This window comes from Dasypus novemcinctus, chromosome 13 (genome assembly GCF_030445035.2).
Source record: "Dasypus novemcinctus isolate mDasNov1 chromosome 13, mDasNov1.1.hap2, whole genome shotgun sequence".
NCBI classification, from domain to species: domain Eukaryota; kingdom Metazoa; phylum Chordata; class Mammalia; order Cingulata; family Dasypodidae; genus Dasypus; species Dasypus novemcinctus.
Window position 1 is genome coordinate 82,262,689 of NC_080685.1, and position 27,326 is coordinate 82,290,014.

A 27,326-nucleotide genomic window follows, 5' to 3' on the forward strand; every position below is an offset into this window, starting at 1 on the left:
AAAATAACTAATGAGAGAAAAAAATTTTTTTTTCAAATAGAAGAATTATAACTTATTTTACTGGGCACACCCAGAGTCCTAAAACCTTTACTGAATGTTCTACAGGTACTTTCTCCATCCCACTAATAGTCATTCTTAAGTGAAGCTATGAATTATTCTTAAGTCACAAAGTCATCTCATAAATTTGATTTCTTAGAAGATGGTATCTGTGATCATAAGCAGAGTTACAAAATTTCTCTAATGGCCAGGATTTGGAAGAGGTTTGTCTCTGCTAATCACAATCTACCAGGAGAGGAGGAAGCTCTGCAGACTTGGAAACTTCTTGGATATGGGGAATAGGTGACAAAGAGTCTAAAAATATACATCATCTTCTCCCCCAACCCAGGTTTCTGCCCTAAGCAACTAAAACGAATTATTAAAATAATTCGGCAAGAGTATAGACTTAGGTGGAATTATGAAGAACGTGCTTTTGCAAATGTTGATTCTGTAGTAACTCTGAGACATACACGTGGAGCTCCAAAGGAGGCAGAAGCATACCAAAGAAGATACCCTGTAACTACCCAGCAGCATGCAATAACTATATAATATATACTTTGTAGAGAAATATATGATATAGTATAGGGATGTGAAGAAAAAATAATAAAAAATAAATTTACTAGGGAATTAAATGCAATTATAGATAAGTAAAATAATAACTAAAAAAAACACATTACAGGCACAAAGTTAGGGCTCTGCCACCAAGCTGTGTATCCAGCACATCTGTTAATATAACCAGGTCTGTTTCCTCATCTTTAAAATAAGAAGTCTATGCTAGGTAATCTATACGCATTGTTCATGTAAATCAAACATTGTTCATTCTTAGGTCAGATCAGTACTAATACTTGATATTCTTAGTAATTGTTAAGTATTTTTCCCCCATCAAGTGGTTAACAGAACATTTCAAATGAACTATATAATACATATCTACCTCTAAAATATTTCTAAAAATCATCTCTAAATGCTTTAAAGCATGCTAGGTAACTGTCTAATTGTAAAGAATTTATTTGCTTAGGTCAACAAACTGATTACTGAGTACCTGCTATGTGCTCACAAATTTACTAGGCCACAGGGACACAGCATTGAACAGACTAGAGTCCCTGTTCCTGTGGAGCTTAAATGTTAGTTGGGGGGGGGGGGGGGGGGAATGTTAATGGGAAAGGCAAACAAGCAAAATATATCATTGGGTAGAGACAATGCTAAGAAGAAACTGAACAGTGACGTAAGGGGATGGGCAGTAAGGGAAGGGGTATTTTAAATAAGAGGATTAAGAAAGAACACTGATGAGGTAACATGAATTGAGACCCAATGGAAATGAGGGAGCAAACTGGTGTCGATTTTGGAAGAAGGGCATTCCAGACAGATGAAACAATGCATTCAAAAAACCTGAGGTGGGAACATATTCGGCATCTTCAAGGAGCAAGGGGAAGGCCAGTGTGATTAGATTGGAGTCGTGGGAGAAGACAGGAGATGAGATCAGGGAAGTAGGAGGGTCGGAGCTGGAGGACCTTCCAGGCCATAGCAAAAACTCTAAATTTCATTCTGGATAATATTTGTCCATACTTCTGAAGAAAGTGCTAACTGTCATAACAAATTATTTACCTGGAGCTTTTTGAGAACCTTGCATATTAAAGAAAAATAAACTAAAAATTTTTCAAGTTTGGATATAGTGTAAAGTAGGGGGAAAAAAAACTGAGCTCTATTCAATCACCCAAATAATAAAGCTTTTATTACTTTAAAAGTATGATATATTGAATCTTACATCTTACTGGGAAACGATATGTCATAAAACCTTTCTTCAAGCAAGAATCATCCAGGAATGCATCTTTGAACTGAGCAGTCACGTAAATAAGAACAGTTGACCACTGCAGAAATAACTGTGGGAGATTCAACATTCAAACATTATAAAGCTTTCCTCAGGCATTACTGTGTTTGCAACTTCAGCAGGAAATTGACAGAACAGATTCTTAGAAAATGGTGGAAGAATAAGATAAATGATTTAAAAATTCTGTGAGTTATCATCTCAACAACCTGCATCTGTAAATACAAATTAAGTTGAAAGACAAACCAACATTTTCTTTGCTATAGCAAATCTGATTTCTTCCTTGTTCTTCAAGTTAAACTATACTTATTAAAGAAAATCAGTCTATTAATAAAATTAAGTAACTTCTTCAACAATTAAATAGAAAAGTTTTTTTGAGCCAAACCAAATATATTGTATCAGATTCCGATGGAGACTGCTGAAAAACCATCCATTTAGAATGGAGACCACAGTGAAAAGCAACATCATAGTTCTAAAGAGCACTTTTACTTGTAAAGATCTCATAGTGACACCCACAAAACTACTCCCATTATTCTAGTTTCTATAACTCTTAGTCAGATTGTACCTCATACTGATGTAAAAAATCCTATTCACTTCAACTAGAATTCTATTATATTACTGAAGGACAGATTTCTGCCCCCTAAGAATGTATTTATGTCTAAAATTTACTTCATAGGATTCTAACAGAAATCAATACTTACTAATTCAGAAGTTTACATACTATAAAAAACTGTAGGTGTACAGAATAAACTGCTGTGAATGGGAATGTGATAAATTCCACACATTAGCAAAACAGCAGGTCATTGAAGCTACAAAGTTATCCCAACTACAGTCATATCTCAGAGATACTGCGGGTTCAGTAACAGACCACTGCAATAAAACAAATATCACAATAAAGCAAGTCACATGAATTGTTTGGTTTCTGAGTGCATATAAGTTATGCTATCACATAGTAGTCTATTACATATGTAACAGCACTATGTATTAAAAAACACAATGTGCATACCCTAATTTAAAAATACTTTATCACTAAAAAATGCTAGCCATCATCTGAGCCTTCAGTGAGCTGTACTGTTTTTGCTTGTGGAGGGTCTTACATTGATGTCGATGGCTGCTGACTAATCAGGATGGTGATTGTTGAAGGCTGTGGTGGCTGTGGCAATTTCTTACATTAGGACAACAATGAAGTTTGCTGCATTAATTGACACTTCCTTCCACAAAAAATTTCTTTACAGCATGTGATGCTATCTGATAGCATTTTACCCCACTAGAACTTCCTTCCAAATTGAAGCCAATCCTCTCAAACCATGCAACTGCTTTATCAACTAAGTTTATATAATATTCTAAACCCACTGCTGTCATTTCAACAGTGTTTTCAGAGTCTTCTCCAGGAGTAGATTCCACCTCAAGAAACCACTTTCTTTGATCATCCATAAGAAGCAACTCCTCATCCGTTAAAAGTTTTATCATGAGATTGCAGCAATTTAGTCACATCCTCAGGCTCCACTTCTATTCTAGTTCTCTTGCTATTTCCACCACATCTGCAGTTACTTCCTCCACTGAAGTCTTGAGGCCCTCAAAGTTATCCATGAGGGCTCAAATCAACTTCTTTCAAACTCCTGTTAATGTTGGTATTTTGACCTTCTCCCATGAGTCATGAATATTCCTAATGGAATCTAGAATGATGAATCTTTCTAGAAGGCTTTCCATTTTACTTTGCCCCAATCCATCAGAGGAATCACTATCTATGGCAGTGATAGCCTTACAAAATGGATTTTTAAAATAACAAGATACGAAAGTCAAAATGACTTTATATAAGTTATAATAATCTAAGTTATAATAATTAAAAAGCTTGAAATATTGCAAGAATTACAAATGTGACACAAAGACACAAAGTGAGCACATGCTGTTGGAAAACAGTGCCAACAGACTTGCTCAAGGCTGGGTTGTCACAAATGTTCAGTTTGTAAAAGATGTTAATATCTGCAAACCACAATGAAGTAATGTGCAATAAATAGAAGTATGCCTGGATTTCCTTCAAAATAAAGATCTTTTTTATCTTCTCACATGGTTAACTATTTTGTACTCTTTCTTTTCCCAGCACTATTTTATCACAATAAAATATTAACTTCATGGGGTCTGTACAAGTTATCTGAGAGACATCTCAGATCCAAATCCATCCTTCGCTAATCTATCTGTGACAATGGATCTGGGCCCTTTAAATATTTGTCTTTCAGTAGAGGGCAATGAAAATGCCCTGCAAGAAGAAAATATTATTGTTGCCTGGTTCCAGTGTGCTCCTATTTAGGTTTCCCTCAAGGCCTGTGCTTCTTCAGGGCCTGGTCCCTGCCACAGGTTTCCTCTCCAGCATCGGGCTCCTGGAGTGAACGAACAAAGTCTCTCCAGTGTCTGGCTCTACAGTACAGCAGCTTTCCACGGAAGCCTCCTCAGGTGGTTTTATAGCAGAATGACTCCAGTGAGATACCATCCCCTTGGCAATCCACCAGCTACCTAGTGGCAAGTTATTTACACTGGACATTTTTCATCATGGAGAGGGCAGAGATTTGTCTTCACTGGAACAGATACATTTTCTGGATATGAATTTGTCCTCTCCACCCATAATGCTTCTCGCCAGTACGACTACTGATCGACGCATACATTCATCGGCATGGCATTCTGCACAGCATTGTACCCCATCAAGGAATTCATTTCAGCACAGCAATGGGTTCAGGCCCTCGGAATTCACTGATTTTAACAGGTACCCCAGCACCTGGAAGCAAATGGCCTAATTGAAAGGTGGAATGGCTTACTTAAGACTCAGTTACAGTGCCCAGGAAAGGTGGGGTTCTGTTTTACAGGATGCAGTATATGTTTTCAATTAGAGACCACTGTATGGTGCTGTCCCCCACCCCACCCCCACTCCCTGAGCCAGAATACAAGAGTGGAATCAAGGAATGAAATGAGAGTAATTCCTCTCATTATTATACTAAATAACTCATTTGCAGCCTTCTTGTCCTGGCAATTTTGAGCTCTGCTGATGTGGAGATCTTACTTCCCAAGGAAGCAATGCTTCCAACTGTGGGCACAACAATTCCACTGAACTGGAAGTTCAGACAGTTACCTGGCTGTTCTGGACTCCTTATGCCACTGAATTAACCGGCTGAAAAGTGGGGTTAATCTATTGGCTGGAGTGACTGATCTTAACTACCAAATGGAGACTGGTTGCTTCAACACAATAGAGTTGGGAGAACCAGGTCTAGAACCCAGGGGATTCTCGGAGGCAACTCCTGGTACTTCCATGTCCAAAGTAAAGATTCATGGAAAACTATAACAACCAAAATAAGGCAAGATCCTTGGGAATGAAGTGTTGGATCACTCTACCACATAATGAACTGTGGCTCTGGCTGAAGGCAAAAGAAATATGGAATGAGAAATGGAGGAAGGAAGCCCTAATATCAATTATGACCGGTTGACCAATTACAGAAATGAAGACTGTGGTAGCTTTGCATATTTTCTATTTGCTTGTTATATGCAGGTGTTTATTTTTAAGCAGCGACCATTTTTTACGTTCTATCTACTTTCCATTTTTATTATATTGGCATTTTAGAAGTCAGTTTTACAATACAGTCTCTAGGTAACAGAATATTAAAAAGGACTGTAATTGGATGTAAAGATATAAATACAGCTTTTGAGACTGTGCTTCTCCTCATTGGGAGAAAGGGTGAGACTGTCTTCATTTGTAAATAGGAAAGCTGTACCTTATTAGGTAGAGACATAGATTTGTGTTGCTGTATAGTTCAAATGTGTGTAGGTGGAAGATAAGTACCCAAAGGGGTGGATTATGCCAATTATTAACTTATTACTTTTCAGCTCCAAAGTCACATCTCATTGCCTCATCTGTTAAAATGGATCCCTTTAGATAATTTTTCCTTTGGCAGATGGCAGGAGGAAAGATTTGTGAAGGATAAAACATTAAAGAGATATTTGCTTCCTGGTTCCAGAGGGCTTACTTGGCAGTCTCTTGAAAAGCCTATGACCTGTCCAGGGACTGGCATCTGCAGCACATGCAGCTTCCCCAGAGCCCAGTTCATGCATCACCAATGACCTCCAGGCTCCTGTGGCATGGATGGCTTCCCTAGGACCTGGCTCCAGATAAGTACAGATAAGCCAGAGGTTTCCCCTAGGAACCACCTACCCCTTCCCCCAATCTCTGGGCAGTTTTATAGCAGTGCTCTGGCTTTAGCAGTGCCTTCAGCCTTTCCAGGGCCTGGCTCTTACAACACAGGGGGCAGCTCATGCACTGGCTACTGCAGTGTGCAATGGTCATCTGTCCCCAGTGATCAGCAGCTTCCCCTGGCACTAACTTCCCCTCAAGTGGTTTTTAGGGGAGTGCCCCAGTGAGAAACCCACATTTTAACAGCTTCTCCTGGCACTCCCTTGGGCAGCTTGACAGCAGTGTGCTGTTGGCAAGGTACCTCTCTGGCACCTTTCATGTGGTTTTACAGCAAGTTCCAAGGCATGGCACTTCTCTGTGAGAGGATTTTCTGGTCACCCCAGAAGGCAGGTTCCTAGTAACTTCGGCCATCATGGTAACAACAGCAACTTTTCTCCCATCCAGAGCAGTTGGCAGAGCTGCAGTTGTGCCCTCTCCAACAGGGTCTGGATATTGGGCTCCAGAGGGGCTTCTTCCTTGAGACCTCCAAGGGCAGTGGCTGTTTCTTATATCTGCTGATCCTATATTCTTTAGCACACTCTTCAATTCTTATTACCCAATTCATTGTTACTCCAATTCCATGTTATAGTTTTTAGTTCTTCACATTAAATTTTCCTTGCTTAAATTACTGTGTTTTTTTTCCTCCTGATTGGACCCAGACTGATATAAAAGCTGTGACTTCACCATCATCATATCTTTAGAACATTCCCCGATATGACATCTCTTCTAGACTACATCTGTTTCATAAGTAGAAACCCCTAGAGTCATAAAAGTGCAAAAGTGCCCAAATTTTCTGAAAATGTATCTATAATAAGTCAAACAATTAATATTATTTTTCGATGACTTTTATTTCCTTAATACATACTGCTTGATATCTTCATTCTGTCATTAACAATTTCAGCAACTGTTTTCTAAATTAATTGTTTTAAATCCAGGACTACACCAAAAATAGTATCTAAAGCTTAAAAGTAAGAGTAATAAGTAAAAACAGTTTGAAAACACTTCAGAAACTAACAAAAATTTGCAAAACAGTCTCTCTTACTATATGTTTAGAAATTGATATTTTATGTGGGTACCCTGGAAAAACAAACATGAGCATTAAAGTGTAATTTTAAAATACTAGTTTTCAACTAAGTTACTTAGCCTTTTCAATACTTACCTATCTAATAGGCATCTTAGGTTGGAAAATTTAAGGAGGAACCTCACTTTCCTTACCCTCTCCACAGCTCTTTATGTATATGAAGCCAGAAGTAAAGAGGAAGAAAAATATAACAATAGTTTGATGATGTTGTTTTGGCTTGTTTCTCAAAACGATGTTTGCCACTTTAAGGAAATGTGTTGGCTCTGCCCAATTATTTGCAACCAATTTTACAAATGAGATTTTGGTCAATACTTTTACTACCCACTGTTTTGAGAAGAGCAAAATGAAGATTCCATTTCCGAAGAACTGCATTAACTATAACAAAGTATCCTGAACCCTTATAAAGCAATATTTTACATTAATAAAAAATCTCCATGGATAAATGTATCTATAAAGCTATAAGGCTTTACAGTGCCTGGGATTTAAATTTCAACTCTGTGATTCTAAACAGTTGAAAAAAAGTCTTAGTAGAAATCATGACCCCTAGTAACAGGGATGAGCCCAAAGTCCAGCAACCTACCAGAAGCAGCACAGCCAAATATTTCATTCAGAGAGCACTAAAGAATTTGCAGGAAAGGAACAGAAGGAATTGTTCTCCTCTCATGTCCCTATTTTATACAACTCACAAATTAGCAAAAATGCTCTAAACTGGTATTCTCTTAAAATAAAAATATACACCAAGAAGAATGAACACATCAGTCATTTATGATCATAATATGATTACTGTATACAAAAACTAAAATCAGTTTTTTTAAAAAAAAAAAAAAGGAAAATGAACTTTGAGTGGGAGAGAAGGAGAATTCTGAATCAAGCATTGGGAAAATCTGATGCACGCTTTATGAACAAAGCAGTCGGATGCAGCATAAAAACAATGAGTACCTGAGAAAGGAAGAAGGGGAAAACAGAAAGAAGCAATGAAAAGAGATTTCACCAAGCACTTTACATCTAACCATCTAAGCAGCAATCCTTGTTATATAATAGTAATGCTTACTATTCAAACACCCTAATTATTGATAACTCTTGTAGGTATATTTTTATATAAACGTGATTTAGATTTTTTCCAAAATGCAAAGAAACTGATGGCACTATTCCTTTTTCAAACAGGTCTAATGTTAAATTCTCAAAATCTCGAATAAAGGGTTTTGAGATAAAAAGAGACAGGAAGAGAGTGAAAATAGGTTATTAAAATGCAAAAAAGCCTGCCCCCACATAACGGGCCCCTGAACAGGAGCCTAGATAGTGGCAGGGGTGGGGAGGCATGTTTTGTAAGTTTGACCTGCACAGCCCACACTGTGGCTGCTGGAGCATGAGGACCTGAGCCTGCAGAAAACGTGCTGCAGAAGTCCAAAGTGGTCAAGCACAAACTGCTAAACTTCTTGTTGCAGCCACTGCACCTCCAAGCCACGATGGCATGGGTTAACCAGGAGCCAACAGCAGCAGGAAGGAGCAACTGTCCTTCAAGCACCCCAGCATGGCATGTGAGAGCTTGACATCAGACCTGCCCTGGATCAGCGATGACCTGGACACAGACAAGTCCCTCCTGAACAGTACCAGCCTCCTGCACAGCAGCAGTGCCCCAACCTATTGCTAACCAGCTTCTTCAACAAGGCATGGGCATCATCATCAACTGCAAGATGGATTAGCTGATGTACTTCCTGTGCAAGAAGGACAAGTTTGTGCATCTGCTGCTGTGGGACCTCAGGCATCAAGAACTGCTAATGCAGCTCTTCACCTATATGAAGCAGTGCAGCTGAGGTAGGACATGGCCAACTGGCTCAGAGAAAAGATTGTCCAGCACCTGCTTGAGCTTATCTGCTCATCCAGAGATCACAGTCAACATTCTAATGCATTCCAGTCCCTGTGCGACATCACCCACCTAAAGGTGATCCAGATCAAGGACAGCCATAATTCCCACCAGCTGCTAACCATCTTGGAAGAGCAGGAAATGGTCAAGCAGCTCTTAAGCAAGGGGAGCAGAACCCACCCATCATTTCAATGGGATCCAGGTGCTGTTGACCCTTCTGGAGCCCTGAAGGCCCAATATGGACAGGCAGCTGGAGCTTATAGCCCAGTGCATCCTGGACAAGGCTGCATCCAGCACGTATACCCTGCAGGCCTTGAGGTCACTCAAGCTGGAGCCTCTGGGGAACAAACAGCTGCATATGGTCGAGATATTGGTCAGCCCTGAGTGCCATTTACTCAGCCCTTACTCAGGAGCTGCTGCTGCTAGATGTGCCCATGCTGGACTTCTTTTTCCATTGTGTCTTCAACAACTTCTTGTATGTACAAGTGGAGATATGTATAAGCACCATGCTGAGCACAGCCCCGTCCTGACAGCAGCCCCAAGACTCCCATCCCCAACCCCTCCTGCAGCAGTGCCACTGGAGGAGCAAATTCTAGCACCCTGGAAGTAAAACAGTCATGTGCTGACCAGGTTCACAGCAGGAAGGCTTCATGGGCCACCAAGGTGGCCAGTGCCTTGTGGGGAATGCAAAGAAGGGGCCCAACGTGGAGCAGCTGGAGCAGCTGCTGAAGGATCTCCTGACAAAGCAACAGGAGTGCTGGGAGGTCTTTGTCCCAAGACTCCTGGCCACAACCAACAAGAATAATATGGCATATCTGATGAGCACGCACCACTGGCACTCCTCCAGTGATGACAAGGACAACTGGCTGAAAGAGTTCCACTCTCCTGAGGAGGATGGGCTGCAGCAGGCCTTCATGGATTCTGAGATGCAATGCATGACTTCAGCCTTCATCAATCACTTTGGGTTCAACAATGAGGAGTTTGGGGAGCAGGAGTATAGAGTGGACACAGCCTTTCACAAGAGAGTCAACATCACCTTCTCCCTCAATTCCAGTGATGGGAATCCCAGCTCCAACCTGTTCAAGATAGGCTATAAGTACCAGATTCAGCAGTTCAATGATGAACAGGAGAAGGAAGATGAAGAAGTAGGCCAGAGGTCTGGGCATTCAGATGAGAGGATGGCCCCTGGCAGAACCACCAAGGGATGCCTGCCTGGGCCAGCTCCAGAGTGCATGGAGTTAAGGTAGCAAAGAGAGTGAGGAGGAAGAAGAGAAGGAGGAGAAGGGGAAAGAAGAAGTGGATGAAGAAGGTGATGCCCTGTGGCTGGGGGTGGGGCCACTTCCCCCTCAAGCCCCAGCCCCAGCCATCAGGGCCCCAGCTGAACAGCCCTTGACCCAGTACCTACAAGGACTCCAACAGGCCCCTAAGTCTCCAAGAAAAAAAAGCCAATCCCTGGGACCATGGCCCCCCACGGGCATCTTATCCTCCCCCAAGGCCTCCCTACTCAGAACCTGGCCACCTTTCAGGTCAAATCTAAGGACCCTGCACCCTCTCCTCTGCTTGGCACCTCAGGAAGCCACTGTTGGTGGCTGTGGAGCAGAGTCTTCAGACCCCTGTCAGGCCTTGGTCAGCATCGGGGACCTCCAGGCCACCTTCAATGGGATGCACTCTATACCCAGCTCCTCAGACAGTTCAACTAGAGACCTCTCTATCTCTGTCTCAGCCTCTGGGGACCCCCAAACCCCCAGAACACAGATGGGGAAGAACCCAAAGCCCTTGGGGCTTCTCCTAAGCCAGATTGCCCAGGCCCTCAAATTGCCTCCTCTGATGTCCAATAGCTCTGCTGCAGGCAGGCCCATGGCACCAGTTCTGGGCTCCCAATAGCTCCCTGGACCCAGCAGTGGTGATGGCCAAATGATCCATACTCCCAGTGAACTTGCCTAGGGTGGGGCCAGGCCAGGGTCCCAGGATAGTCCCACGTCTCCCATCAACCCTTTATGACATCTCCATCCTCTTATCTCTTTCTCTCTTCTGGAATCCTAGGATACTGGTACCAGGGAGAGAGTCAGGTCCCACCCCACCCCCATTTGCACTGAAAAAAGAAATTATGGAACTTTGCCTCCTAGAATGAAAATAGAGAGAATCAACTAGAGAGGAAAAAGAGAAGACCTATATTATATATATTGTGGAAGGAGAGGGGTGGGTAGAGAGTATCAAAGAGGAAGCAAGGACAATGTTGCCTTCACCCTGTCCCAGCAGGCAGGCAGCTCTCTCCCCTAATGGTTGTTCTTGGTCTGGAACAAGAGCCCTCATTGCTCTCAGAGATAGAAACCCCAGCTGCACTCAGATGGCTGGAGGTTCCTGTCCACATGGGCCCCGCCTCAGTAATATCCCCATGCTGGGACCCATAAATACGCACACTTCCCTCCCACCTCTGTACCTCTTGTGACCCAGGTGGAGGTCCAGTTAGGTACCCCCACCCATCCTGAGTATCTGAGACTCCAGCTCCAGCTGTCAAGTTGCCTTGTCCCCAGCTCACTCTTCCCAAGCTGATGTGATTTTCAGCAGGTATTCATGTTGAGGTTTTATTTCATATTGCAAATATAAAAAAAAGAAAACAGGTTAAAAAACAGCAAACCAGATTTTCAAAAACATTCAAAGGCATCGAGATGGAAGCATTCAAAACACATTTGTGGAAGAACAAAAAGTGCAATTTCATGCATTGATTCAAAAATATAAGGCTACTTTGTATCAGCACTGTCCTAAGAGCTTGATATACTACAGTGAATGCGTCAGATAAGATTGCTGCTCTGAGGAGTTTATCATTATCATCATCATCATCACCACCACCACTTTAAGTAAAATGGAACAATACTATCACTCAGTAAATATTATCTGAAAATATTATTTGTGGAAGTGATAATAGCCTGCACTAAGTCAATGCGCAGTTGGAATGGAGAAAAGCAGTCAGAGAAAAAAGGATTACAAGGTGGAGTCTTTAGGACATGGGATGGAAAAAATAGATGAGAGGGAAGGGTCATTCCCCAAATGAGCCTATAGGTTATGAGGGAAAGGTGATGAGTCCCATTTTGGAAATGTTGATTGAGATTTCCACAATGGGTTAAACTAAAGCATATAACCTAAAGAAGCTATCAGAAAAGAAAAACTTTCTTCTTGCAAAACCAAAAAGAATTCACAATTATGTAAAAACATATAAATATAAAAGATACATTTTAAAATAAACACACTTCTCTCAAGTAGTTTTATTAAAGAACCAGAAACTGTACTTATGATTTTTCTTATATTTAACTTTGATAATCACTGGCGGCACAAAATTAAGTCACTGTCCTATACAGAAAATATTACGTAAGCTGAAATTGTGCAAGGTCAATTTTGTGGAGAGCAAAGAAATAACTGGCTAGACTTGCAAAGTACAAGGGGAAGAGTCACTTCAGTCTAGGTGATTAAAACGATGAACTAAAGTTTTTTGAGGGCAGTATGTAAGAACAGAGCTTAAGAGAACCTGGAGAAATGACAATTTAATACACCCCTTAGATAATTCCATAAGTGCAATTAAAATTTTTGCTTTGTAAATTAAAACACACTTTACTTTTAGAAGACAAATGAACTAAACCACAGAGCAGAAAAAAAGATGTGCTTGTTTCTATTACTAACAGAACTCTTAGTGCCACAGAGTTGGAAGACACAAGCATCTCCCGTTTTTCATACTTAAAAATCTCCTCCATCTTCCACACATCTCCTCCAACAAAGTATTATATGACAACTTTAACAGTCCCATTTCCACACTCCAGTCAAAAATTTAGCACTAAATGAAAAATATAATATTCAGAAGAGCAGTATACAAATCATATGAGACACTGGTAAGTTGATTATTATCTACACCTTTAATTAACATAATTGGTTGCTATGGGCTTTGGAAAGAATTAAAAATCTAAAATTTGTTCCTAGACTCTCTCTCCCTGAGAGGTCCTGATGATAATGCTTACCTGCACCACTGCTGCTGCAACTTTAAAAACACAAGGCACAAAAAGAGATTTCAATAATCTTAACTAGGAAGCAGACTTGAGTAATCTTTGTTCTCCCACCAATTGATCAATTCTTAATCACTACAAAGTTTCTCTGTGCTTCAAGATTCTGATTAAATGCTGATGCTGGAGGTACCATTCAGAGACAAATAAAGAATACAGATAACCCAGGTAGAGAGGTTAAAATCCTCAGGACTCTCCTTAAGTCAAATTAAACCCATAAAAACTACATTTTAATAACTGATTTTCTGGCGATCACAAGATTTCTTTTTGCATATGCCCTTGATGGAATTAACGAGAGAGAGAAAAAACCATATGCATAGTTGCCTAGGGGCAATTACGACAAAAGGAAGAAATTACAGTTTATTAATGCAATTCCAGCACACAGAGCATAGTGCTTGCTCTAAATATTCCAGAAAAATCACGCACTACACAATCAAATCTCTGTAAGTAATGTACTTATAAGAGGGTATTACTTAGCAAATAAATATTGATCAAAATAGGAACTAACATTTGGAGATATGCTTTAAAGAGAAGCATCCATTCCACCTGCTTTAATAGGCCACAAAGATACACTCTAGTTAACATATTACTGACAGGATGATGAGAAAGCTCCTGTCAGATGCTGGCCAGCCGGGTGTCTGAGACAAAATGCACAGCCCCAGCTGACTAGTTAGAGAAAATCTGCTGAGGTACAATTACAGAGGCATATGACAAGGCTTCATGCCTGACTGACTTGAGAACCAATGACATGGCTTTAAACAGCAATCCTTTCTGCCTCTGGTCACAACACAGCAATAAGTCAACTGATAAATTTCTTGTAATATCATGATTTATTCCTTTGCCCTGAATACAAGAATCTCTGATAAGATTTCTGCTAACCTACCCAAGGTTCACTTGGGGCTTAACCATCTAGAGCCTGCCTACAGCATGCATAAAATCAATGTTCTGTTCAAGTTTACCAGAAAAGCCTTCCATGTGTGCTTATTAATATACATCAATAGAACAATTCCGAAACTGTTTAAATACCAATTCATTAAAGACAAATGTAAAAATATAACAGTGAGTCCTAACACAATACTACATTTTAATATTAGGGGAAACCCACTAAAATAGAAACATAATAGTATTCTTGATATTTTTGCTTACATATCTCAAAACTATTTTTCATTCTAAAGTTTATCTCTATAAAGATCACAAATTATCATTTTAAGTATAAGAGCACCCAAAAAAGAAATCCTCAAGTTAGGTGATTCTCTAAAAGTACATCATCGCTAAACCCTCAAGCAAGCTGCTGGGTTGACCAATATAACATTATTATAATTATTGGAAATTTTTAATTGTCAGAGTCAATAGTGCAGACAAAATCCTTGAAGCTACAATAGAATTATTAATGTAATGATACCTTAACTTAAATGTGTTCTTCCAATAATTAAAATTTTGGCTATATGTTTAAGGAAACAAAAAGTAGGTAAAACAAATTCTTGCATTAATATTAAGTACATTATACTCTCTATGATGTGTAAAATAATATAAGAAGGTAAAAAGTTTAAAGGCAAGTCAGTTCATTGATACCTTGACTATTCTTTCCTTGAGAGCTTCCAAGATTTCACTAAATGCTTTGTAAAGAATTGTTTATATCTAATTTATGTTATGATACTAGCCATTGACCTTATATGCTACTATGCATGGAATTTACAACAGATATATATATAGAAGGAAATTTTTCAAGATAGAATCAAGTAAAGCCACTTCTCCCACATAAGAAGGGTAAAAAGATCATAAAAGAGACCTTGAATTATGTTTCTTTTATCAGGCTTATTGCCCCAGAGACTGAACCAAAACAGAGCTGGTAACTTAGAGGTGGCATCACTGTCAAATTTCTATGAACTGTCATAAGCAGTTGGTACTACGTTGACCTCAAAGAAAGGAATCAACTCCCCAAATAACGCCAAGCCGACACTATACCATTTGGTTTTTAAGTTAAATAAAGTAAAGGGCATGCACACTGTTTTACTCTAAACTGCAGATCCAGGCTATTATAGTAATTATAATTATAGCTAATAATTATTGAACATTTATATAATGCAGACACAATTCTAAGCACATCATATATATAATACATTACATATATATATATACATACACATACGAAATTTTAATTCTCAGAACAACCCGGTAAGATTAAGGCTATTATTACTCTTATTTTACACATAAAGATACAAAGAGTCACAGACAGGTTATCCAGCAATTAAGTGGTAGGTAAAAATTATAACAAAGAGAAACATGAATGTTTTTCAAAAACAAGATTTATTTCTAGGGAAACGGACTTGGCCCAGTGGTTAGGGCGTCCATCTACCACATGGGAGGTCCACGGTTCAAACCCCGGGTCTCCTTGACCCGTGTGGAGCTGGCCCATGCGCAGTGCTGATGCGCGCAAGGAGTGCCCTGCCACGCAGGAATGTCCCGGCGTAGGGCAGCCCCATGTGCAAGGAGTGCACCCATAAGGAGAGCCGCCCAGGGCAAGAGAAAGTGCAGCCTGCCCAGGAATGGCGCCTCCCACACTTCCCGTGCTGCTGACAACAACAGAAGCGGACAAAGAAACAAGACGCAGCAAATAGACACAGAGAACAGACGACCGGGGGGAGGGGGGGTGTTAAATAAATAAATAAATCTTTTTAAAAAAAAGGATTTCTAATCTTTCCTAAATAGAGTCACTTACATGTTCCTTCGCATAACTCACTCCTCACTTCCTTCAGATCATTGCTCAAATATCACATTAGAGAGACCTTGCAGGAATAAACCTATATAAAAAATAAGCCTGCCCCTCACCCTCCAACTCCCACATACATTCACTTTATTTCTTATCCCTTGGCACTTATTACTGTATGAATAATAGCTATTTATTAATTTTCCTATTTATGTATCTATTTCATCCCAATTGGATATACCTCTAAGAAGGCTTAGACTTTACTTTTCTCACTATTGAATCCTTAGTGTCTAGAATGTGCCTGGCACATTGTAGGTACATAGTAGGTATCTAATAAATATTTGTTACATGAATTAATGCTGTTAATAAGCATTTGATTCCTAGGCCTATGTGATAGTTTGTACAATCTTTGTAATCTTGAGGAAAATATCCTCTATAATCTTGAGAAAAGTCATGTTTAGAAAAAGGATCAGGAGGAGGGAGGGTTGTAGAAGAATGGTTTTAATTCTTCTATGGTAAGTTAAAAATACCAAAAAAGCAAATACATAAAAGTACCAAAAGATTCAGACTAAATTTCTCAAAATCACTTTAAGAAAATGCAAATAATTACTTGTGTCACTGACAGGTATTTACCCTGATCTTCCTAAATCACTTCTCCACATTGACTCCTTTAAATGCATATAATGTTTTTTATCAATGTGTAAAATACTATACTTTCAATTTTGGAGGAAAGTGGGCATATCAATATTACAATTCAAAAATTTCCAAATTATATATTTTCAGTTGTAACGTATTAAAAATAACCCCCAACAATTAGAATCAGGAGACTCAGTTTCATAGTACCTTCCCCAGTTAGTTGTTTGGTCTTAGGATGACCATTTAACTTCTCTGAAAATAGTTTTCTTATGGTTAAATACTAAGTATATAGTTTAGAGAAATCCTAAAACTCCTACTTTCAAATGCTGAAATTTTATAGAAGGAAGTTAATTATTTCTACTATAAAGGACCAAAACATTAAAAATATCATTTATTTTTTATCAAGTGACCAAATCTATAAGGGTATAAATTCACATAATAGTGAATAATGGTTTTAAATAAATATTTCATGGATTACACAAAACTATGTTTAAATTTATATTAAAATTTTTAAGTCAAAATTATTAAATTTTTAATACTTAAAGTAGAAGTAAATTAGGAAATCTAGGAAATACTTTTGACTATTTTTCTATAATCCAAGGAAAATCCTTCCAGTCTCACTGGCTTTACCACAGTAAGGAAGACCTTCCAAAAGAGCATTTTAGTGAGTGGCATAAAACCTGTGATTTACAGGGAAAAAAATGCTACTTTGACTTTTAAGTTATTATCAGTCTGCAGAGCTCCTCCAAATCAGAACTATTATAGAATCTACTCTCAAACCACTACTTGGCAACAAAGATGAATCTACCTATTACCAGGTTAGGGTAGCAGCTATTATCATGGCCCCTTGACTTCTTTCAAGTACTTCCAATGGAAAAAGCCACAAGTGAATAATAAAGATCTCATAATAGCTCTTAAGAATTCTTTATATTGTAGAAGGCACTAAAATGAACTCAGGAGAGTTAAAAAAGAAAAAAAAAGCTCTCATCTACTGATAAGAAAAAATAATTAACCTGACTTAATGCATCTGAGAAGGCCTTCTATAAATCAGACTTTTGTACTTCAAGAGTCAGATTAAAACCATATATCAAAAAAGTATGTAGACATTGTCTTGTAAGTACACATAGAACATTTCTAAATCTGCAGAGGTTTGTAGGTCTTTTTTTGTGAAACACTCAATACATCTTACTTAAAAGGAGAAGTGTGAAGTACTTACAGTGCTTAATTTACTAGAGGTAATAATGATGCGCCTTTCGTGTAGCATACTGGCATATAGTTGCAGCATATTGTTCACATCCACAGCAACAAAATATTCTGTAAGATTTCTCTATACAAGTGAAAAATAATTGTGTAAGTTATAGCTTATGGTGATTATGAAGGAAAACATTTTATATATTTACCGAAAAGCCTTAAAATTCAAAAGAATTTTATTATTAAAAATTACACTCATATATCTTGTCATAACTTAGAAAACTATATGGGAGAGAGTGTACACTACAATGTAAACTATAATCCATGCTTAGTGGCAATGCATGGAAATGTGTTCATCAATTTAACAAATGTACCACACTAAAGAAGGATATTATTAATGTGGGAAAATGTGTGAGGGGTAGGGAGCATATGGGAATCCCCTATATTTTTTATGCAACATTCATATAATCTAAGTATCTTTTCAAAAATATAAAAATATTATATTAAAAAAGTTAATATAGACCAAAAAACCCATGAATACAGTATTACATATTGTGTGATTCCATTTATATAAAAAGTAAATATGAATCCATTTACAAAAATGAAAGGAAATTAGTGGTTATATAATCTAAGGTAGGAAAGCTAAGGGGTGTGGAGTCTTTCTTTCTGGAGTAATGAAATTGTTTTAAAATTTTTGAGATGATAAATGTACAACATTGCGTTTATACTAAAAGCCATTGATTATACACTTGGGATCGAATAGCCAGAAACAACAGCTATGTACAGAGATTGAGAGGTGAGGAATTTTCTTGCTTTTGTCTATTTTTTGTTTATTATTATTATTATTGAAAAAATTAAAATGCTCTAATATTGAATGAAATGAATGTACAACTATGTATTTATAGCAAATACCATTGATTGTACACTTTGGATGGATGGTTTGCTTTATTAATAGGTATCAATAAAACTGATTTGTTAAAAAATGGCCTTCATTAAAATAATTAAATTTAATAATGTTCTGCTGACATAGGAAGCATACAACATTCTATTATTTGAAGCATAACTCTACTTCAGAAAATCATTTCTCAGAGAGTGATCAGAGGGTCACATATTCTCCACTTTTCTTCCCAAGTACTTGCAAAAGACCAATTTCCTGGGCCCCAACTTATACCTGTTGGATCTGGTCCAGAGCATCTGCTTATGGTCCAGAGCATCTGCTCTTTGAACAAGTACTCCTGGTGATTGATATATACATTGAGAACTGCTGTTTCAGCAAACACATTTGAGTTTTTTATATTTGCACGATCATTATCTGATATAAGGTATTAAATATGAGCCACTTAATGGGTGAAATGGATTATATGGAAGTCCTTTGGTTCTTTATTAAGGGAAATCCCTTGGTTATATTCCACATCAGGCTTGCTTTATATCACTATCAGTGATGATCTAATCTAATTCCTTGATGTAGCACTATAAATTATTTCCCCTGCATAAAATGTATATTAACTTTAAGTGTTTTAGATCTCATTGTTATTTCTTATTTTTAATTTTCAGTATTCAAATTTTAGCACATCAGACAGTGAGAAAGTAATGAAGAGACTGAATAAGATATAGTAATAAAATGATACTGTAGTAACAGGTGAATTATGACCTAGAAGGTGAAAATTTTCCTTGAGCAAGAAAACAAGAAATCCAATTGTTTCTTTGATTTCAAAATGGCAGAAACATCACCAGGACAAACTGGAAATCAAGGCAGGGCATAGCATTCAGATTTGTAACTATCAGTGAAATGTGATGACTTTGGTGGGGAGAGGTTCATTTCCTGTTTTCTCTATTTGAAAACCAACCACCTCCCAAAAGAACTCTTCATTTATAAAATTACTTTTATGGCATTCAAAGTTAGTATTTTTCCTATAATCTAAAAGAAAGATAATTTCTACTGATTACTAGAGATTATTTCTCAACAGAGGACGCTGCCTTATGCTTAGACTTGTGTTTGTTTTTATTTTTCCCTAAAACAGGACTGTTTGTTCATAGACAACTGCAAAAAAAAAAGTGTTAACAGGAATATAAAAACATATATACTCAGTTACAGTTTGCCTTAGTATGTTGTTTCTTTAAAACTTTCAAAGTAGTAAACAGTTTTTTAAATGAATGTGAGGTTTCTTAAATCAAACTGCTGGCTGTTTGTTGGGAAATAAAAGAGAAAGATAAATAGAGAAAGGGTAGAAGAGATCTCCTCTAACTTTGCATTAGAAGCCCTGAGATTAAGGGTCCAGTCAAGACATGGTCAGTCTCAAGAAAATCCCGACAGGGGATGCTTGGTCCACAATGGACAGCACACAAGGCTTCATGGACTACTAAGTGACCTGAGAGCTGTGATGATCTCTCTCACACCCACAGTAAGGAGCAGCCTGCTGCAGCCTTTTCATAAGTTATCTGAATTGGGCTATACTAAAAACACCCTTGACCGTCTTAGTTTGAAAATCTCAGTTTAAAAATCTGTAACAGTTTTCTTGGACTTCACTCACTCATAACCAATTTGCTTTTGAAAACCAAACACTCAGGAGTAGGTTTGAAAACATTTTGGAAAAACAAAAGAATTCTGATAAACATATATAAATATATGGAAATATCTGGAAATATTTTTTTCTGAATTCTCCTTCACTTTTAATTGAACCACTTCTACTGGGGTTCATTTTAACTTTCCTAAGGAAGCTAAGGAAAAATTACATAAGAGAATATTTTCCTTTCTTTTTGCACTACTATCTGAAAGCATAAAGGCATATATGTCATTTCCATTTATCCATGTAAACTTTTCTACAGTGTTAATTTTTAGTAACTATTAAAACATTGAAAGCATTCCTAGAAAGGCAACTTATAGGACTCTAAATAGAATGCAAAATTTAGCAACTTTATAATTTCTTGTAATGCCCCACAAACCTTATAAAATACATATTAGTTTAAATTAAAATCATGAAATCAAGTAAAGAGGAGAACATCTTAAGGTTGGAACAGATTTATACACAAGAAATTTAAAATACTATGGTCAATTCATTAAAGAAACTATATATTTTTATCTTGTGTGAAAACATTTTCCAATGGCAGTATTCATTTCCCATGAGCAGAAGCCATCTCATATAGGGGAGTTCGGGCTCTAACTGAACATATATGATCTTACCTAACTATGCCACATGGCAGATTTTCTCATATCATTTTTTAAATTTTTCTTATCAGCAACCAGATGTTAGAAAGTGGGTAAAGGGGCAGATATATAAGAAATAGAAAGGGATAATACCATTATTTCTCACAAACAACAAAGAAAATTACAATGTATTCTATTTCAGAGTGATAGCAAAGTAAATAAAATTTGACATCTAAAACATTAAATAGAAAAGAGAAAACTTACACTCTCAGGTACTGTTGGGAGTCCAGTTACATCAGGAGCAATGAAGTAGGAATGCTAATGAACAGAAATAAATCACATAAGAAAACAAAAACTAAATATTTGGTGACATATTACATATAATTTGGGATAAAAGTCTTAAAAAATATAGCAACTAAATTAATAAATGCCAATTAGGATTTGTTTAATTTTAGAAATTCATAAATGGGATAAGTGAGTTTATATGAGATTTAACAATAACTTTCTCATAAATTTAAAATTGAACATAAACATTTCGAAAAAGAATCCTGGGGAAACTATATTAGAGCAAAAAAATGTGAATTACTCAAAGTTTTTTTTTTCTATTTATAAAAACATTAGTTTACCTAGATAGAAAAGTAAGGGCTGCTAACCCAAGAATATGTCAAAATATATTGAGTCCTGAGTTTCTGTGATAAGTCACAACAAATCTTTTCTGTACATATCAGCCACTATATTATTTAGAAAGGAACAATAAGACATCATTTTTAATGTTTTAAAATGCTTTAAAACTTTTATATATATTTTAAAACTTCTTAAAACTATCACTCATCCCAAAATAAGACCCTTCATAAGCCCACTAAACAAATATTAACTAGTTTCTATAACGCTCAAATCCATGCAACAGTTAATAGAAATATTTATATGAAAAGCATTTAGTATATGTCTTCATGCTTCCCACGTTTCCAAATTTTACCACCCACAATCAGAGTATACCTAAATCACCAAAAAATGTTTTATTTTCTGTTCATATCAATCTCCAAAATTATTTTAAAAAGCTTAATCACATAAGGACGTACTGAATACCACTTATAATTTAGAAAAGAAATATTCTGGTCAATAATGAACACAGTGGAACTAGTCAGAACAAGGCTAGTTTACACAGCCATTAAGGTTTAATTTTCTGAGGTGGAAGAAGAATATGAAATAAATCACAAGGTCTCCTGACATCTTGTGACAAACGAAGTAATGTGACAGGAATCTCATGCTGTGAATGCACTTCAATCTTACTACTACTGAAAATGGAGACTATGCATTTATTTGTCTTCTCTTAGTTGCTATTACTTTTGAAGGATTTTTAATAGCACTGTATTTGATAAAACTATTCCTTAAAAGACAGTATAAACAGAAAATATACTCCAAATGATTAATTTTCTTAGAAGAGTCAAATTTACCATATCCCAAAGCCGGAAGTGAATCTTAAAAAATTATTTTCTCAATTTAATAGCAATGTTTAGAAGTCAATGCCCTTTTAACTCACCGGTACTAGGGAGGGCTGATCTTTCAGAACTTGCTCACTGGCAATAAATATCTCTTGGTTCTTATAATATATGAGAGAAAAATGAATATTTTACTTTGATGGGAGAAGCTTACACAACAACTTGCTGTGTATCTGAGACAAACCCATGTAGTCACATTGCTAATATTAAGCTTAACAAATCCTAAAGTAATTTTCTTTTGTGAGTACAAAATGCCATGGGTATTTAATGATTTTGACATAGAGTTTTAAAATAAGCATTGACATTAAATATTAACTTTTCATAAGATCGTCTCTGTGAAATTCTAATGGCTATAATTCCAAGTCTTGAAAAATTCATGTGCTGGGGTATTCATGAAATATGAAATTGTTAGAAAATCATACTAGTCTCTCTCTTAGGGCTTATAATATTTTTCCACTGGAAATTCTGCAAAAAAAAAAATTCCACAATTTTCTACTTATTTGTGGGGGAACAAAAACTCCCATGATTATCAATTTAATCTGGCACCATGAAACTCAAATCTCTACCAGCAACTGCAGACAACTGTTATAATCTCAGCTTTGCCACTCATTACCAGCACAGCACTGGGCATATTACCTTAGTAAACTATCCCTAAAATCAAATGAAATTTAATGAACTTTGAACAAAAGGTAGAGCAACATTTTATCTCCCAGCTAATTTTATCAATACTAAATATATTGAAACTTGAGAACAGGTATACATGATTCAAAAGCTTTTATAGGCCATTGATTAAAAAGCCTACAAGAAAGAAGGTTTAATTGTGGAAAAGTTATTATACAAAGTAACAGAAACAGTTACTTGAATTCCTTTAACAACATCATTTCAACTGCAATGAAAAATTACTTCTCCTTATTAGATGAAACTTCAATGCACTAACTACTCACACTTGAACAGTTTTTCATAGTATATTTAGATACATTATTTCATGTAATTCCCCAATAACTTTGGGAATCCCAATAACTTTGGGATTCTCTCTAAATGTTGATTCTTTCGCTTTCTCAAATGCAGAAAAGGGATCAAAAGAGATTAACTTCACACAAAATCTTCTAATTCACTGTTTTTCCTAGTGTACTATGCTGATTTTCTATGAACAAAGAACTTAAATAAAGAGGCCTAGACGCCTTTGGTTTATGGTTCTTAGGAAAAAGGTGAAGTGTTTCAATATAAAGTATTTTAGAGTTGTATTTTGTTTTGTTCTGTTTTGTTTTGTTTTTAAGTGGTACTGGGGATTGAATCTCATACATGGGAAGCTAGTGCTCAACCAATGAGTTATATCCGATCCCCTAGAGATGTATTTTTGCAAGAAATTTATTTGCTAAGCTTAAAGAGAGTATATTTTTATTTATCCTTTATAGTGTACAACAGCTGCCTCCATTATCTTACCACCTATACTTTCCCTCACTCTTTAATAAAGTGTTAGAATCACTTTATAAATAGAACAGTTCTAAAGAAAGATGGCTTCTTTTTGGAAAATCCAAGGCTTTTCTTCATTCCTTGACCTTTTCCTTGGGATGCTTTTCCATCAACTATAAACCTGGCATTCTTTTGGCTTCAATGACCTACAAGTCTGAATTTCTCCTCAATTGAGTCTTTTCTTTCACTAGCTCTCCTTTCTCTTTCCATTTAGCCTCTGTTGGTAATTCCCAAGCTTCAGACCTTAGCCTTCTCTATGCTCTACATACGTTATACTATGTCTGCTGAAGATACAAATTTGGATGAAAATTCTAGTTTGTCCTAGCGCTCCAGCCCCCAATATCCAAATGATATTTTGCACTACTAAAAATGTCCACTTTGGCAGCATGTAACAAGTAAGAATACAGACATTAAAGCAAAAGAGAAGTTCACAGGAAAGAAAGGGCATCTTAAACTGTTATGGCAAGAAAAGGTTTTATAAAGATGGGAATTAAGCTGGTTCTAGTCTAAAGATGGATATTCTACAAAGAAGTCTGAGTATAAAAGGAAAGTGTGCAATTGAGAAAACAGGATATTCATTCAAGAAGCTGAAAGGAACAATGTGGCCAGAGCAGAGAATCAATTTAGGGGAAAACAGTGAGACAGAAAAATGAAAACTTGGATTGAAATCACAAAGTGGAAGGTCCTAAAAGCCTAGCCCCCCAAAAGTTTGGGCAAATTCTAAAGAAAATGGGCAGGGACAAAATGTTTTCAGCAGAGAACTTTATAAAGTTTAAGGAAGATAAATACGTCAGTCTTTTACAGAAAGGTCTGGAAGGAGAGCCTCTAGGCTAAAAACGGAAGTGCAAGCACCTGAAGTAGGGTACTGACAGTGAGAACTTAAAAGAACAGAGTGATGTAAGAGAACACTACTATTAAATGAAATTACAGGGAAAATTTTAGGCAAAAAGAAAGTCATTACCAAAGAAAAAAATATAATCAGGATAACAATTTCCCTATCTGACACTAACACATAGAACTATTATTACTATTATATATATTTTGAGTTAGTTTTTCTCTAAATTTCCCTGGCATTATTACATTTTTCTTCTTCATCATGACAAAAGTTTGTAATTCTTTTGGAGGAACTAAAATGGATATGAATAAATTTTAATATTTTATTTGTTATGACAAATAAAAGAATATTAACGAGAACATGGACATTTTACGATAATGAACCATCAAGATTTATAAAACATCAAAAGAACACAACAAGTGTGTTTTTATATACTGGTATCTAAATAATCTAGCCTAACACAGGATTGCTATTTTGACAAACTTCATTTATAATGTTCTGTTTACACTATATATGATGAAGCATGGTGAAAAAAGAAAGAACTTTTCACTCAGAATTTTTATCATACAGTTATATGCTGTATGCCATTTTTGATTCTTTACTACTATTTCATTTTTTGGAGGGATATTTGTGAGTGTGTCCATGTATATTCCTTTATTTCACATTGATTTAAATTGGAAATGTTTCTCCGACAACTAAAATTTTTTCACAGATTTAGTGCATAATCAAAAAATATCTGGGATTTAATAGCTACCAAAATGCATACACAACTTATCTAATTATGATAATTAAAGCATGTTTAAAGTCTCAGTATCATTTGCCTAGTAATGTTAGTACTAGACTCAGGTCTTCCTAGGAGAAAGGTGACTCAGCAGAGAGTTTGCTGAGGTGTGTTATGCGTGTGTATGTCTATGTGTGCATTCTTAAGTGAAAAACTATTATGACTCCAACAAAACAACATCCAACTGAATACTTACCACACTCAAATTGACAGGAGTGTTTGCCTTTGGTACTGGGTGGTTATAGAGTGATTTGAGAGTTTCATTCAAATCATTTTCCTAGTGGAAACAAAAGCAGATTTCATAAATAAAAATTTATACCAAGCACAAACATAAAACTACTTGATAAAACCAACCATTCAGCTTTCTCATATTATACATTGTATTATAATTGCTTTCCACAGAAACGTTTCAAATAATTGAAATTCAATATTTAAATTAATAACTACAAAGAAACTATTTAAGTCACTAAATCCAATAACAGGATTAAATAAAAATAGTGATACAACTTTTTATCAGATCACAGATTTGTCTGATTTTGCATTTTCATTTTAAAATCCCAAACCTAATTGTTAATAAGAATAGTTTAAGTAACGTTAATGTACTAAGATATGCCTATAATTGTAGAAGTCATTCGACTATTTCTTTTCTAAGTAATTATTGGTCACTATTTGATGCATAATAAATGGAATTAAATAAAATATAATATTAATTCTACTTCATAGGAGTTGCACAGTAATGTTCCTTGATGTGCCCACTGACTTTCTCTAAATCACACACACAAATCCAGTAATAAATATGCAAAGGTAGCATTTTATAAACATAGTTACTTTTATTCTCTTTTTAAATTTTTATGTTGGGGAGAATAAACCAAAGGAAAAGGCACTCATTTAGGGAAGGTAATAATTAATTCTAAGAGACTTGGATATTACACACTTAGCTTCTCCCAATTTTCTTAGTATTTTGTCTATCCATTGATATCCAAACATAATAAAATCAGGTCTCTATAAATGCCTACAGAAGTATTCAACCAAAACTGCCTACTTGAAATTCCCCTTAGAATGACCGTAAAAAAAAAAAAAAAGACTATAAACTTTTTTTTTCCTGACCATTGAAACAATGAAATACAACATAGAATACTGTGGGTATTACTGGTCCTCTATCCGTATAAAATTCATATGGCTACTCAAAATTTTTTTAAAGTCTAGCTTTTGAAACTTCTCCGGTACTTGTCCTATGTTGACCAAATAAACATAAATTGAATTTTTAAAGTTATCTAAATATTAGTCCAACATAAACACTGAATTTGCTCTTTTGGTTATTTAATAAATACTATGAACTTAAAGTAATTTTACCCAAATTAGAAGTACAAATGCAGTCTTCCCTATCTCCTCTCCTTAGGAAACCAAAATTACATGGTTTTGCTCTTGGCTATTTTCTTTCATGCATTACAGTATTTACTGATGTTCAGGGAGAACAACATGACATATGACATGTATAGAAGTATAATTTATCAGGAAGGACTACTAAGTAAAGTTAAAGTATTCAAAATTTGGATAAATAATGTGATTAATATTTTTTCCACATGTATTTTCATCAAAAAAGACCAAGAAATTATCATAAAGTAGATTTCTGGTTTTGAGTTTCATTGTAAAAATTAAAGTTTTATTTCCAATTATCTGAAAAAAGAAGACTATATAGCTACAACATAAATTTTTTCAAGTGTAAAATGACCTTTTAAAGTATATTTCACAGCATTAAACAAATCAAATGTAGGGAGGATAATACACACAAAGAAGTATTTTGACAAATACTAAAAACTTGCAATTGTATCATAATAATGAAATTTAACTGGCAAATTGGGAGTCATGCTTTGCTCACAAGAAGAATGAAAAGAGTGTGTTAACTTATTAATAATACACGTAAGTCTATCTTAGGGGGAAAAATATCATCCCTAGTTTGCAAATGACAGAAATGAATATCTGACTTCCAGAAG

At 36.2% G+C, this 27,326-nt stretch overlaps 1 protein-coding gene across 7 annotated transcripts in view; it reads right to left on the minus strand.

Annotated features, from left to right (window-relative positions):
* DENND1B (DENN domain containing 1B) overlaps positions 1 to 27,326 on the minus strand; it is a 296,281-nt gene that overhangs the window by 117,409 nt on the left and 151,546 nt on the right. For 4 of the 7 annotated variants that reach the window (XM_023584048.3, XM_058274918.2, XM_071207634.1 and 1 more), the window contains exons 7-9: positions 25,529 to 25,609; positions 21,009 to 21,062; positions 17,625 to 17,735 (exon numbers count right to left, since the gene is read on the minus strand). In XM_023584048.3, coding sequence (XP_023439816.2) covers positions 17,625 to 17,735; positions 21,009 to 21,062; positions 25,529 to 25,609 — 246 coding nt within the window. Of the gene's footprint in view, positions 1 to 17,624; positions 17,736 to 21,008; positions 21,063 to 22,284; positions 22,345 to 25,528; positions 25,610 to 27,326 lie in introns of all 7 variants that reach the window. The other 3 variants (XM_023584046.3, XM_058274916.2, XM_071207633.1) reach the window with 1 other exon arrangement.